General features: G+C 45.0%; 1 protein-coding gene across 1 annotated transcript in view; it reads right to left on the minus strand.

The window, feature by feature from the left end:
• Positions 1-577: 577 nt before the first annotated feature.
• fgfrl1a (fibroblast growth factor receptor like 1a) overlaps positions 578-14757 on the minus strand; it is a gene marked incomplete at its 3' end in the record, with an annotated part of 99738 nt that continues 85558 nt past the window's right edge. Inside the window, exons 5-8 of the mRNA XM_083651939.1 lie at positions 6973-7287; positions 1545-1717; positions 1249-1429; positions 578-1008 (exon numbers count right to left, since the gene is read on the minus strand). Coding sequence (XP_083508065.1) covers positions 578-1008; positions 1249-1429; positions 1545-1717; positions 6973-7287 — 1100 coding nt within the window. The remainder of the gene's footprint in view (positions 1009-1248; positions 1430-1544; positions 1718-6972; positions 7288-14757) is intronic.

Consider the following 14757-nt stretch of genomic DNA (forward strand, 5'->3'; position numbering starts at 1 on the left):
TCTGGATGAAGTAGCCTCCTAAAACGTTAATGCCATAATCATATTCCATTATATACATGAATATATTTGGATCCTTGTAAGGTCAGTTAAGTATGCCGTGTTTGTTTTATTGCTGAGGCGGTTGTAGTTGTGTCCAAGGTACTTAAAACAGCAGACGGAGATAAATCTCATTGAGCATGCTCGGGGGTTACACGGGAGCCAAAGCTGTCAGGTCACTTTGAAGATGTCGGGTTCACACAGGAGACCTTCAAGGGAAACGCGGTGAGATTTACGGATCGACGCAAGAGATCGCCTTTAAAAAAAAAGTTCCCAAAAAGGGCATCTTTGGGGATTTTTTCTTTTTTGTTTGTTTGATAGATTTCAACTGATTGGCTGCAATAATGTTCTTGGTGATCCACTTGCGTCTTCTCTTTCTTTACATTCTTCATTGTTTGTATCCTGAATGAGTCCATGTAAATACAGTAACTCCATGCAGGCTTTTGCGACTGAGTCTGTGCACAGTAACATGCTGATATGTAGCAGAAAGTTTCTCAGAGCTATGTTGAATGTGGAAAACAGCTAACAGCTAGCCTCGATGCTAACACTGGTAGTGAATGTGCTGGTGCTGGTGCACTTTCCCGTCCACGTGCGAGTGCGTGTGCGTGTGTATGTCCGTGTAGATCTTGGGGTAGACCTTGGGAGCCAATCCCGCGCCGCCCTGAGCTAGGAGCAGCTGCTGCTGATGGGCCACGTAGTCCTCGTAAGAAAGGCAGTCTTTATCGCCATTGGCCGGTTGCGGAGGGAGCGGCGGGCAGGCTCGGTCGCGATTGGCCGCCGGCGGACGCTGGGGGGCGGGCAGAGCGGAGGAGGAGGAAGAGGAGGAGGTGGAGCAGGTGCGTTTTGATTGGCAGAACCAGAGGAGGGCGGTGCCTAAGATGAAGGCCACGCCCGCTGGGATGCCGATGATGACTGGCCACGGGAGGCTGGGGGTTGTCGCCGTGGGAACAGGGTTGATGTGGGGCTTCAGGTCTGTGCGGTGGAGAAAGAGATGAGAAATTAAAGAAAGAAATTGGAAGAAAAACCAATCAAAAGTAAGAGAAGATCATTTGCCCAGATGTCAAAGCAATGTACTATGTTTTTATCAATAATATAATGAACAATAAATTATTTCGAGTGACGTAACACACACTGGTTAGCCAGAGATAAATTGTATGTAGGCATTAACACAGACATCAACATTTCTCTGTCTGTCTCCTTCCATTGACCCACCTGGTAGCACGGTGAGATAGGCGCTCCTGAAGCTGTAGCCCATAGTATTGGCTCCCAGACAGATGTACATGCCGGCATCCTCCTCCTTGGCTCTGGTTATCAGCAGCTTGTTGAGGTACGACCCGTCGGGACGTGACCACACCTCCCCCGTGGGCAGGACCACGAACCGGTGGTCCCCGACCTTTGATCGGATCAGATCAGATCAAGGAAAAGTGTAAAGGAAACTGTGAATGTTTTGCCAGAGCAATTGTGAAAATGGTGATAAAAGACTTGTGTGCTTATGTGCATGTGCGCACCTCGAAGGTGGAGTTGTATTTGTTCTCCTCGCCCGTCTCGACCCTTTTAAGCCACTGGATGACCGGTTTGACGTCACTGCGGACTTTGCACTGGAAGGACGTGGTTCCCCCATAATCCACAGTGGTATTGACTGGGTGGGTGCCAGTCAGAATGGGTTTGGAGTTGGTACGCTCTGCATATGGGGAGAAAAGAAAGAAAGATAGAGAGAGAGAGAGAGAGAGAGAGAGAGAGAGAGAGAGAGAGAGAGAGAGAGAGAGTGAGAGAGAGAGAGAGATACAGACATACACAGGCAGACAGACAGACAAACAGACAGACGGAAAAAGAGACAGTACAGGTATATTTAATCATTAATTTAAGTAATTAAGTCCACTTTCCATTCACTTTACCTCTTTGTAAACCTGTTTGTTGTATTTTGTAAACCTGTCAGATTGAATTTTCATCTTTCAGTCAGTTTAATATGAATAATCCTCTTAATCCTCAATATTTTGCAACAGACTGCTTAAAGCGCAACAACAAATCAGCGCAACAACAAAACTTCACCTGGCTTCACGTTTGAGTAAATTATCGGCCCTGAAAGCATTTTCTCAATATATCAACATGACAACAGCTACGCCAAAGTCTTGCAACTAAATTCTGCCGTCCGCAACTATCAGCTCCAATTCCAAAAAGAAAGCTAAGCAATAAATCTATTGTCATTCTGCACCTCTGCAGGAAATCACTTTTCAGTTGATTTGAAGTGAATGGAAGAAGAGAGAGGAAGCACTGAGAGAAAGCATTACTCGCACAGTATGGGCCGTGTTCAGGGTCACATCCTCCCTCTGTACTGAAGAAACACAATCAGAGCGCGTATCTCTAAAGTCAGCCTTTTCTTCTACAGTTTATACAGCAGAATAAACACACCTGCCCGAGAAACTCAATAGCGTCTTTTTTTAGTACCTTTCCTCGCAATCTTCTCACGCGAGTCTAACTGGCAAAGCGAAAAATCCAGATCCGTTTTTTTTAACCTTTTTGACAATCAGCTGTTTGAACCCGTTCATCTTGGATATGTTTCTGAAGCACAGCCAGAAGAACATGAGAAGTGAACAAGCCTCCTCAGTCTGTGTTGTGTTATGGGAGGCTTTTCATGTACAGTAGGACCACAGCTTCCACAGGTTTCCCTGGCTTTTGGGGAGATTTAAGTGGTGAAGCTGCTGGCTACGTTTGGGATAAAGGTTTAAGACTCGCTTAAGAGTACTTTAGCATCTTTGCGGGCACGAGCAGTGCTACGTTTCCTCCATCTGGCAGCGCCAGCCTTCTTTTTTTCTGTGTGGATTTCAATGGAAAAGACTGTGGCACTGTTGAGTGTGACAGACAGACAGTGCTTATCGTGTTCTCAGCACTGCGAGCGCAGGGTGCTATACGTTTCACAAAGTTCAACTCTAAAACGTGTTTTCAATAGTCGCCGAGCAACAAGAGCCAGAACCAGCACGTACCGAAGTCATCTGTTAAACATTGCTACCTAAAATGACGTGCAGAGGGAACGCACGGCCCGGCTATTGGAATCTCTGGAGTTCCATTTTTCATGCAGGTGGTATTTAGGTGGTCAGAACACACTCACGTGGGCTGGCTAAATGCAGGATAATATGCATTTACTGTGTGTCTCTTACTGAAGATGATTGTCCAGGCTCAAGCTGGTAGACGCTCACACTACCAGTCAAGCACATGCAAAGCCATCTGTGACTATGGAAGTAGGTGTCTTGTTTACCTAGTTTAGGTGTGGGCTAAATTGAGGAAACTGGAAAGCAATGAATCATTTCTCAGTGAGTTTAACAGACTTCTTGGGTTCCACTAGACAGAGTTGTAGACGACTACTGTTCTTTCTCGCACTCCATTCCCTCTTTTTTCTACTCCTCTTTCTTTCTAACAGCTGGAAATGACTGACAGCTGAGTGGATCTCTACCGATAGAGAAAATGTCACATTTGACATGAGCGAGCAGCAGCTTGATTTACTTCCTTCCCGTGTGTGTGCGTGCGTGCGTGTGTGCGTGCGTACGTGTGTGTGTGTGTGTGTGTGTGTGTGTGTGTGTGTGTGTGCGCGTGGAAACATGTGTCTTTGAGGAAAGGCTACAGCTGTAGTTTAATGTACAACAGATGTGCCAAGTAAAGAGAGAGGAGCCGGTCTGAGGCTATCACACTCAGAAGCACACACTTCAACACACACACACACACACACACACACGCACACATGCACGCACTCACACACACACACTCACACACACACACATGCACGCACGCACGCACGCACGCACTCACAGACACACACACACACACACACACACACATGAGCATGCATTGCACACACACACACACACATGCATACGCACACACGCACGCACACACACACACACACACCGAGTCAACACCGGCCAGCTCAATATTAAATCAACCAATCTCCAAACAGCTTTTGTTGCCTTCAAATGCAACCTAATACATCAAAACTCTCAACACACTCACGAGTCATGGCAGCACGAGTCATGGCAGCACGAGTCATGGCAGCACGCATCCTGCTTTCAACAGTCAAACGAAGCCTTTTTTAGAGCTAAACCACAGCGAGCTCACCTTCCAAACTCCAAACTCCACATTCCTCCCTCGCTTCGCTTCGCTGACGTTTATTGATGAGACCAGCGATCAATAAACACCAGTGACGTGAAAGAAGAGCGTGCAGCTTAACTCTTCACATGACTCATTATCTAGCGCCTGGCTGAACGTGGGCTCTGTACCTCCTGTAACTTCCAAAGCCTGTTTTCACAATACAATACCTGAAACATCAAACACATTTCCACATACATCCCCATTTTTACAGATATGTTTTACTTTGTTTGTTACTCAACTCAAAAGTAATTTGACTCACACAGGCCTTCCATTCAAATGAGACGTTTACAGTAATATGTAAAATACCTTCAGCACACCACCTGTATGACGTGAGGGTCAGCTCACAGGCACAGCCTAACCCTCAACATCCTTTACATGCTGAGTTCCAGATGCTTCCATCAGGGTGGAGGTTTACTCTCTCCAAACGTACTAATAGATTCAGTTTGTCCTTTTTTCCATCTGCTATTAGGTTTTTAAACAAACCACACACGCAGATGTCAGCGGGTCTCTTCTTTTTCCATGACTCATGTCATGGTGACAGTGTACTGTAGGAGATGACTCATGTCATGACTGATGTCATGGTGACAGTGTACTGTAGGAGATGACTCATGTCATGACTGATGTCATGGTGACAGTGTACTGTAGGAGATGACTCATGTCATGGTGACAGTGTACTGTAGGAGCTGACTCATGTCATGACTGATGTCATGGTGACAGTGTACTGTAGGAGATGACTCATGTCATGACTCATGTCATGGTGACAGTGTACTGTAGGAGATGACTCATGTCATGGTGACAGTGTACTGTAGGAGATGACTCATGTCATGGTGACAGTGTACTGTAGGAGATGACTCATGTCATGACTGATGTCATGGTGACAGTGTACTTGTAGGAGATGACTCATGTCATGACTCATGTCATGGTGACAGTGTACTGTAGGAGATGACTCATGTCATGGTGACAGTGTACTGTAGGAGTTGACTCATGTCATGACTCATGTCATGGTGACAGTGTACTGTAGGAGATGACTCATGTCATGACTGATGTCATGGTGACAGTGTACTGTAGGAGATGACTCATGTCATGACTGATGTCATGGTGACAGTGTACTGTAGGAGATGACTCATGTCATGGTGACAGTGTACTGTAGGAGAAGACTCATGTCATGGTGACAGTGTACTGTAGGAGATGACTCATGTCATGACTCATGTCATGGTGACAGTGTACTGTAGGAGATGACTCATGTCATGGTGACAGTGTACTGTAGGAGTTGACTCATGTCATGACTCATGACATGGTGACAGTGTACTGTAGGAGATGACTCATGTCATGACTGATGTCATGGTGACAGTGTACTTGTAGGAGATGACTCATGTCATGACTCATGTCATAGTGACAGTGTACTGTAGGAGATGACTCATGTCATGGTGACAGTGTACTGTAGGAGATGACTCGTGTCATGGTGACAGTGTACTGTAGGAGATGACTCATGTCATGGTGACAGTGTACTGTATGAGATGACTCATGTCATGGTGACAGTGTACTGTAGGAGATGACTCGTGTCATGGTGACAGTGTACTGTAGGAGATTACTCATGTCATGGTGACAGTGTACTGTAGGAGATGACTCATGTCATGACTCATGTCATGGTGACAGTGTACTGTAGGAGATGACTCGTGTCATGGTGACAGTGTACTGTAGGAGATGACTCATGTCATGGTGACAGTGTACTGTATGAGATGACTCATGTCATGGTGACAGTGTACTGTAGGAGATGACTCATGTCATGACTCATGTCATGGTGACAGTGTACTGTAGGAGATGACTCATGTCATGGTGACAGTGTACTGTAGGAGATGACTCATGTCATGGTGACAGTGTACTGTAGGAGATGACTCATGTCATGACTCATGTCATGGTGACAGTGTACTGTATGAGATGACTCATGTCATGGTGACAGTGTACTGTAGGAGATGACTCATGTCATGACTCATGTCATGGTGACAGTGTACTGTAGGAGATGACTCATGTCATGGTGACAGTGTACTGTAGGAGATGACTCATGTCATGACTCATGTCATGGTGACAGTGTACTGTAGGAGATGACTCATGTCATGACTCATGTCATGGTGACAGTGTACTGTATGAGATGACTCATGTCATGGTGACAGTGTACTGTAGGAGATGACTCATGTCATGACTCATGTCATGGTGACAGTGTACTGTAGGAGATGACTCATGTCATGGTGACAGTGTACTGTAGGAGATGGATCTTATGCTGTGTTGTGTAAGATGTATTGCTGTATGTACTGTGTCGGACTACGTGTCTGCAAAGCAAATTGCCCCCTCAGGGACATTCAAGTTTTTTGAATCTTGAAAAAATAACGTGATAATTTATTGATCTTCTGTTGACTTGCCTTCCTCCAGAGAGGTCAACGGTCACATTTCAGGCTCAGCTACAGAATAGCAACCCTGCAGCTGGTAGGGCTTCAAACTCTTGATGTTTATTTCTGAGCATTCTACGGTAGCATTGGCTTGCTAGAATATAAACAACTTCAAAATGTCGTTACAAAGAACAAATAATGTAACGTTGATAGAGAGCTTGTGAGTTTGTGATGGTCAAGCCGTCTCATTTGTGAGTACTACAGCAGAATAAAACGTAGCTAATATTGCGATGCACTCTTCTGCCCTACGACAGGTACTGTCACTTTTTTGCATTGCCGATATATTCAATTTCGATATCATCCCATCCCTAACAACCAGATACAAAAGAGTTCTCATGGAGTTGCGACTCACGTATGACTTCCACTTTGTAGGTGGCGTTGATCTCCCCCGCTCTGTTGGAGACGTGGCAGGTGTACCTGCCGCTGTGCTCCGGCGTCAGGTTCTTCAGACTCAGAGTCCACTTCTTCTTCCTCCCCGCCCCCCCGGCTCCTCCTCCCCCCCCCGCTGTGCCCGCCCCCTCCCCGGCCAGCGGGCGGCTGTCCTTCAGCCACACGATGTCGGGCCGCGGGTTCCCGCTGGCCGCGCACTTCAGCCGCACCGAGCTGCCCACCGGCCGGGCCATCACGCGCTTCCTCATCTTCGCCGGCTGGGTGAAGCGCGGGCGCACTGTGAGTGGAGAGAGAGGAGAGAGGAGAGAGGAGAAGAGAGCAGGGGGGGAGGGCAGGGAGAGAAAAGGTGATTGATATTAGAAAATAACCGGGACAAGCAGGCCCTGATTCTGGCTCTTGTTACTATCGTTTGATTTACGGTAGTTGAAATGATGAAATGAAGTTTATTGTACTGTTGCATATATATATATATATATATATATATATATACACACCGTATATAAAAATATATATATATATATTATGCAGTATAAGTCACTCTGGATAAGGATGTCAGCTAACATCCTAACATGTCAATGTAAAGTAAAGAGATAAATCATTTGCGAGAAGTTCGTGCACACACACACATGTACACGCACACGCGCACACATGCACACGCACACGCACACACACACACACACACACACACACACACACACACACACACACACACACACACACACACACACACACACACACACACACACACACACACACACACACACACACACACACACACACACACACACACACACACACACACTCTTAACCAGCAGGGCGAAACGCAGCCGAACGGCAGATGGGAAGAGAGGAAGGGCGGGGAAAATAATGAAAGAAGTTATTGGGAGAGATAAATGGTTTACAGAAGGCTTTTATATTTACAGCAGTGTTCTGTTCTTCAGAGCAGAATGAAATGAAAAGAGCGTAGAATTCATCAGAGATTCTTATGAGGCACTTTTATTAGAGGCACCATCAAAGACATGTGATCTGAGGGAGGGTTGACTGTTTTACTTTGACCTTGCAGGAGAGTAACCTTTGTTCTTATTATTTTTTATTTTCTTGTTTGTTTTAAACAGTTGCATTCTTATTTGCATGATTTTGCTCATGTCCTGTAAATCTGTCATACATGTCCATGCTTTGTTGCAATGACCAAATGTCCTTTGGAGAAGAATACAATTCATATTATCATATTTTATCTTCTCTTTTAAGTAATATTAGTCAAAACGCAAACTCACAGGCTGGAATTATTAGCTTGGTCAATGACATTAACCTTTCAGATGGATGTAGCAGTTCTACAGTCCACATAGCACAGCAAAAAAAGAAAAAAAGAAAATAACCCACTTTAACAAGTAATTTTTAGCTAGTATTGAATCTAAAAATCTTGTTTTTCTTATAAAAAAGTGACACATCTGCCAATTGTGTGAGATTATTTCACTTCCAATGGAAAACAATATGGATATGTTAGAGAGAGAGGGGATGACATGCTGGAGGACCACGGCTCGGATTCGAACCTGGGTCAGCTCACTCCTGGAGCTCAAGCTGGAGAGGGACATGCTGGAGAGGGACAAGCTGGAGAGGGACAAGCTGCAGAGGGACAAGCTGGAAAGGGACAAGCTGCAGAGGGACAAGCTGGAAAGGGACATGCTGGAGAGGGACAAGCTGGAGAGGGACATGCTGGAGAGGGACAAGCTGGAGAGGGACATGCTGGAGAGGGACATGATGGAGAGGGACAAGCTGGAGAGGGACATGCTGGAGAGGGACATGCTGGAGAGGGACATGCTGGAGAGGGACATGATGGAGAGGGACATGCTGGAGAGGGGCATGATGGAGAGGGACATGATGGAGAGGGACAAGCTGGAGAGGGACATGCTGGAGAGGGACAAGCTGGAGAGGGACAAGCTGCAGAGGGACATGCTGGAGAGGGACAAGCTGGAGAGGGACATGATGGAGAGGGACAAGCTGGAGAGGGACAAGCTGCAGAGGGACATGCTGGAGAGGGACAAGCTGGAGAGGGACAAGCTGGAGAGGGACAAGCTGGAGATGATTTTGCAGGGTGAAGAGCAGCAGACAGGCTGAGATCATCACCTGAGGCCGTGCGTGCCAGGAATCCCATGTTGTGCTGTAACAACATATGGCAGCGTGCCTTTTCGTATATACAATGTAATTAGCTGCAATACACGTAATTGTTTTGTTTGAGATATATTTTTGAGTCACTTCCTCGACGCATGCAAACACACTCAGGTTTCTGATTTTCCACTGAACTAGCATCTTTCCCTCCATGTTTGTAAGCCTTTCTATGCCGTGTTTATCATTATAGTGAACTATAATGCAGTGTTGATCATATAGTGAACTATATGCAGTGTTTATCATATAGTGAACTATAATGCAGTGTTTATCACATAGTGAACTATAATGCAGTGTTTATCATATAGTGAGCTATAATGCAGTGTTTATCACATAGTGAACTATAATGCAGTGTTTATCATATAGTGAACTATATGGGGAACAATCAAACCAGTTTCGTACACTACTTCACTCTTCTTCTCCTTCGGTATTGGTAAACACAACAGCATTGCATTGTGGTATATGGGAGAAAATGTAGGGTACATTCTCTGTTCACTAGAAATTGTAGTGCATTGTGGGTATTTTATAGTGGACTAATAGTAAATCAAATTAACAGATGAGAAGTACAAAATGGCGAACGCACTATATAGTCCAGTATTTCTGTAACCGGGACCGGTTTTTAACAGAACAGGGCTATAAATTCATATCCCTCCAAACAACTCATAAAAAGTCAGATCGTAACTTAACATTTCCCCGCACATCCATTCATACACAGATCCTTCCTTTCAAAGCATAAAAGGGACAGACAATTGTTGAACTTAACCTCATACATCTATTCAAACACACCCCTTCATACATAGAATCTTACAAAAAAGGCCAGACAATTATGTGACCTAACCTCCTTCAGCCACTCATAGATCCATGTATTCCTCTATACAAATGAATAAAATGGCTAGACAGTTATTTAACCTATCCTAGCCCCATGCATCCATTCATATCCAGCACAAGGTAAGTACACAATTATTTAACCTAACCCCCAATACATCCATTCATACACGCATATCCCTCCTTACAAAGCATAACAATCAGCAAGCAGTGAAAACAGATCAAAGAAACAAAACAGAGCCCGGTCGGTGGGGGAGGGAGGGAGGAGAGAAAATCGTTCACAGGAGCGCTTGATTTTACAGCCCCCATGTTCTCGCCGCCGCAGATAGCCATCAACCGGGGTGATAAATCACGGCAAAACTACTACAGTTCCGCCTGCTTCTTCGGACACGGTTATTATTCCAGCTCTGGGTAAACAAACAGGGGGAGAGTTATGTGACGGCTCCGCGCGCTCAGATCCGGAGGTATTTCGTCTATGGCAGCATTACTCAGCGGAATATAACTCCCTGCCGACCGAGCCGAAGCTGGGCAGGGGGACAAAACAAACAGACCCAGAAGGCTTTTAAGTCCGCTGGGCCCCGGGTCTGAAAAAAAGGCTACTGGACTACAGCTGAACTGTGACCAGACAAAAGTCAATAGAGTCGAGAGAGAGACCTTTATTTAACCAGGTCGAGAGAGAGAGAGAGAGAGAGGGAGGGAAATAGAGTGAGAGAGATGGAGAAGAGGAGAGAGGTGAGATAGTGCTCTTTTATTTGGATGCTTTGGCAATGTTTTCATTTGATGATGACTGGACAGGGATTGCTGATTGGAGGCAATTCAACTGAAATTATTAGATAGAGAACTCTTTTTAAATCAGATCTCTCTGTTTTTAGCTCACTTGTGTTGAGTAGTGAGTAATGTTATTTTGCTGGGCGTCTGTCTTATTTCTGCCTCTGTCCTATTTGTTTGTGATCAAATAATTTATTTTACTAACAATCTCATAAGTCTCATAACAGGTAACAATGAAAACAACAATGGACAATGAAACAACAATGTAATGTATACAGTCAGTGTGCCAAAGAGAGAAATATAGGCCACGAAAAGGAAGAAAAAACAAACAATAATAAACAAACATAAAAAACCGAAATTAAAAACAAAACACCCCCCCCCCCCATCCATTGGTTCACAGCAACTAATTTCCACATTTCTATGGTTGACTCCTTTGCACCATGTACAGTACCCGGGCTGTATATACTGTAGGTAGGTACACTACTGTATATACAGATACACTAGAACCCAGGCTTTAAGGGAAAGACAATGGGGAGCAATGGGTCGTGGCCGGGCAAGTCTCAAGGCTTTGAGCTAGAGGTCTTCGGGTATGCCCGAACCCCCGAATACCCGAGGTTCCGACCCGGACCCGGCCGGGTCTGGGTCCATTCAAAAGAAGTGCCAAACCGCTTGACCAAACCCTTAGAAAAGTCATAGCACACCTGTCCTCAATAAGCCGCATGTTTTGAGTTCGGACATGTCTATGTGGCGCAGAAATTGTGGGGGTTATTACGTGCCAAAAAAGTGGCTGCTGCGCAGCAATGGGTCGTGGCTGGGCAAGTCTCAAGGCTTTAAGGTATTATGACATCACAATTGCTCGAGTGACATCAGTGATGGCATCACAATTGCTTGACTGACTGATGACATCACAAATACAACCTAATTGCCAAAGGTAATTAAGGTAATTAGGCTATACACGGGGCCAGAATTCAACGTTTTGATGCACTGTGGGCTCAATTTTTGACCGATCGAAAATCTGGTTTGATACTTTTGTGTAGAACAGTCTAACGATGCAGATACTGAAGTCTGGTGTCGTTTGACAAAAATGTGGGAGAAGTAGCGTTTAATTCGTTTTTGCAGTTTTTGCAGTTTTGCGGTCTTTAGACTTCATAATTGGCCATAGGTTGCATTGTACAAAAGTTTCCCCTCATTTAGGCGCACATTTCGGTGAAAGTTGCAAAGCCGTAGCACGTATGGCTGATTTTTTATAAGTTTTAAACTTTAGACGGTCGCTGTCGTGCCACCGTTAGGACTATTGGCCCCAAATTTGTGTCAAAGGCGTTTGGCATGGGACTGGACCTTTGTGCAAAGTTTGGTTAGTTTTCATCCATGGGAAGTCGAACTTCCCGGGAGGAAGAAAAAAATAAATAATAATACAGGCAAATACAATAAGTGGCCCTGCCGCTTCGCTGGCCCGGCCACTAATAAACAAACATAAAAAACCGAAATTAAAAACAAAAACACCCCCCCCCCATCCATTGGTTCACAGCAACTAATTTCCACATTTCTATGGTTGACTCCTTTGCACCATGTACAGTACCCGGGCTGTATATAGGTAGGTACACTACTGTATATACAGATACACTAGAACCCAGGCTTTAAGGGAAAGACAATGGGGAGGCTTCAAGCGCGAGGCAATCAATTTATTCACAGCTTCTGTCTCTCTATCATATTATTATTATTATTATTATTATTATTATTATTATTATTATTATTATTATTATTATTATTATTATTATTATCCTCATCACTTAATTCATTTTGAATAGGACAGCTGTCCATGTTGATGTTGTCCTTGTCTTTCCTGATCATCCATGTTGCAAGCAAGAATGTTTACCCTCAAAATCATCATGCCTCGGATACCCACTTGACTGCCTACCAGAACCAGAACCCACTTGACTGCCTACCAGAACCAGAACCCACTTGACTGCCTACCAGAAGGACCTCTCAGTAGCTGAACAGACTCTCAGTGTTTTTTTGCCAAATTTAAAATTGAACTGGATACAGGGGAGACTGGGAAAATGGAGCCTAAAGAAAGACTGCAATTTGAACTAAAATGAATGGAACTAAACTATACTGAACTGATTCAAACTGATCTGAACTGAGCCGAGCCAAGCCAAACTGAGTTGGACTGAACTGAATATGGAGAAAACAGACAGAGACAGACAGAGCAAAGTGCCGTGAAACTTAAATGAATGGAACCGAGCCCAACTGATTTATAATGAACTGAACTGTCAAAGTGAAATGAGATGAATTGGATAAAGAGGAGAAGGAGTAATAGTGATGGAGGGATGGAGGGACGTGCATGTTTAGGTTGGTACAGAGGCGAGCAGCAGATTGGCCGCTAGAGAGACGTAGAAATAAAAGTGCAGCGACGGCACAGATGGAAAGTGAGAGCAGAGAGGAGGAGGAGAGGGAGTCATAACGCTGAGAGAAGAAAAACAAAAGAGAAAGAAAGCCGGTGAGAGACATAAAAACAGAGAGGAGGAGGAGGAGGAGAAGAAGAGAGAGAGAGAGCAGGGAGAGGAGAGAGGGTGAGAGCCAAGGAGGGCGAGAGGGCAGGCTTGTTCTGGGTCTCAGAGGGGCCACTTCAACGCCACACTTCACAGTGTAAAAATACTGCTGACCCCCCGGCTGACCGCCTTTGAACACAGGGAGAGAGAGGGACGGAGAGAGAGAGAGAGAGAGAGAGAGAGAGAGAGAGAGAGAGAGAGAGAGAGAGAGAGAGAGAGAGAGAGAAAAGAGTGTATTCTTGTTCCTCTATCCTTGTGAGATCCAGAGTGAGGTCATTTTTTGCAAAATGAGGTAATTTGGGCTGATCCTCACTTCTTTAAGGGGCTATAGGGTGAGGACAGGTTTAGGGTAAAGATTAGAATAGAATTAAGTTTACTGGGTTAAAGGAGAATTTTGGTTTTTTTTAACCTGGACCCATCTCCTGGCATTAATTATGATTTGACCACTCACCCAATGATGTCCGCGGCGTTTCTGGCCGTCCTAGCGTTGTTTTGAGATCAATAGCGTCCAAGTCAGTTGTAAAATGGAGCTGATTTGGGGCCAAGTGTGAGCCTGTCTTTCCTGCATCTAAATAGCTATTTTTATTCCCGTTTTCCCCCAATATCGTCATAATCTGATCCCTCAACATCCACCACAGTGATATTTCCCCCCAGGCCATTTCCTGGAGTCGCACAGGGATCAAATTACCTCAAACGTGATCTCGGTCACCAAGTCTCGTGAAGTCCCGCGATACTTTCCTGCCGACTGGCCAACGACAGGTAGGACGCTTTGCGGTGGTGGTTTTAGCGTAACCTATGTGGGGTTTGGCGTAACCTATGTGGGATTCGAAATAACGAAGGTTATGCCAAACCCCACATAGGTTACGCTAAAACCACCACCGCAAAGCGTCCTACCTGTCGTTGGCCAGTCGGCAGGAAAGTATCGCGGGACTTCACGAGACTTGGTGACCGAGATCACGTTTGAGGTAATTTGATCCCTGTGCGACTCCAGGAAATGGCCTGGGGCGAAATATCACTGTGGTGGATGTTGAGGGATCAGATTATGACGATATTTGGGGAAAACGGGAATAAAAATAGCTATTTAGATGCAGGAAAGACAGGCTCACACTTGGCCCCAAATCAGCTCCATTTTACAACTGACTTGGACGCTATTGATCTCAAAACAACGCTAGGACGGCCAGAAACGCCGCGGACATCACTTGGTGAGTGGTCAAATCATAATTAATGCCAGGAGATGGGTCCAGGTTAAAAAAAACCGAAATTCTCCTTTAAGGGTTTTAGAATTAAGATTAGATTAGGGTAAGGCTTACTAGAGGGTATGGGCTAAATTTAGAATTAGGATGATGTTTAGAGATGGGTAAGGGCTTATAGGTAAAGTTAGTTTAAGATTAGGACTTGGCTTTAGCCTTTGTTCACACAGGACGTCTAACATAAGCAGA

Source organism: Poromitra crassiceps (genome assembly GCF_964638095.1).
Source record: "Poromitra crassiceps genome assembly, chromosome: 15".
NCBI classification, from domain to species: Eukaryota; Metazoa; Chordata; class Actinopteri; order Beryciformes; family Melamphaidae; genus Poromitra; species Poromitra crassiceps.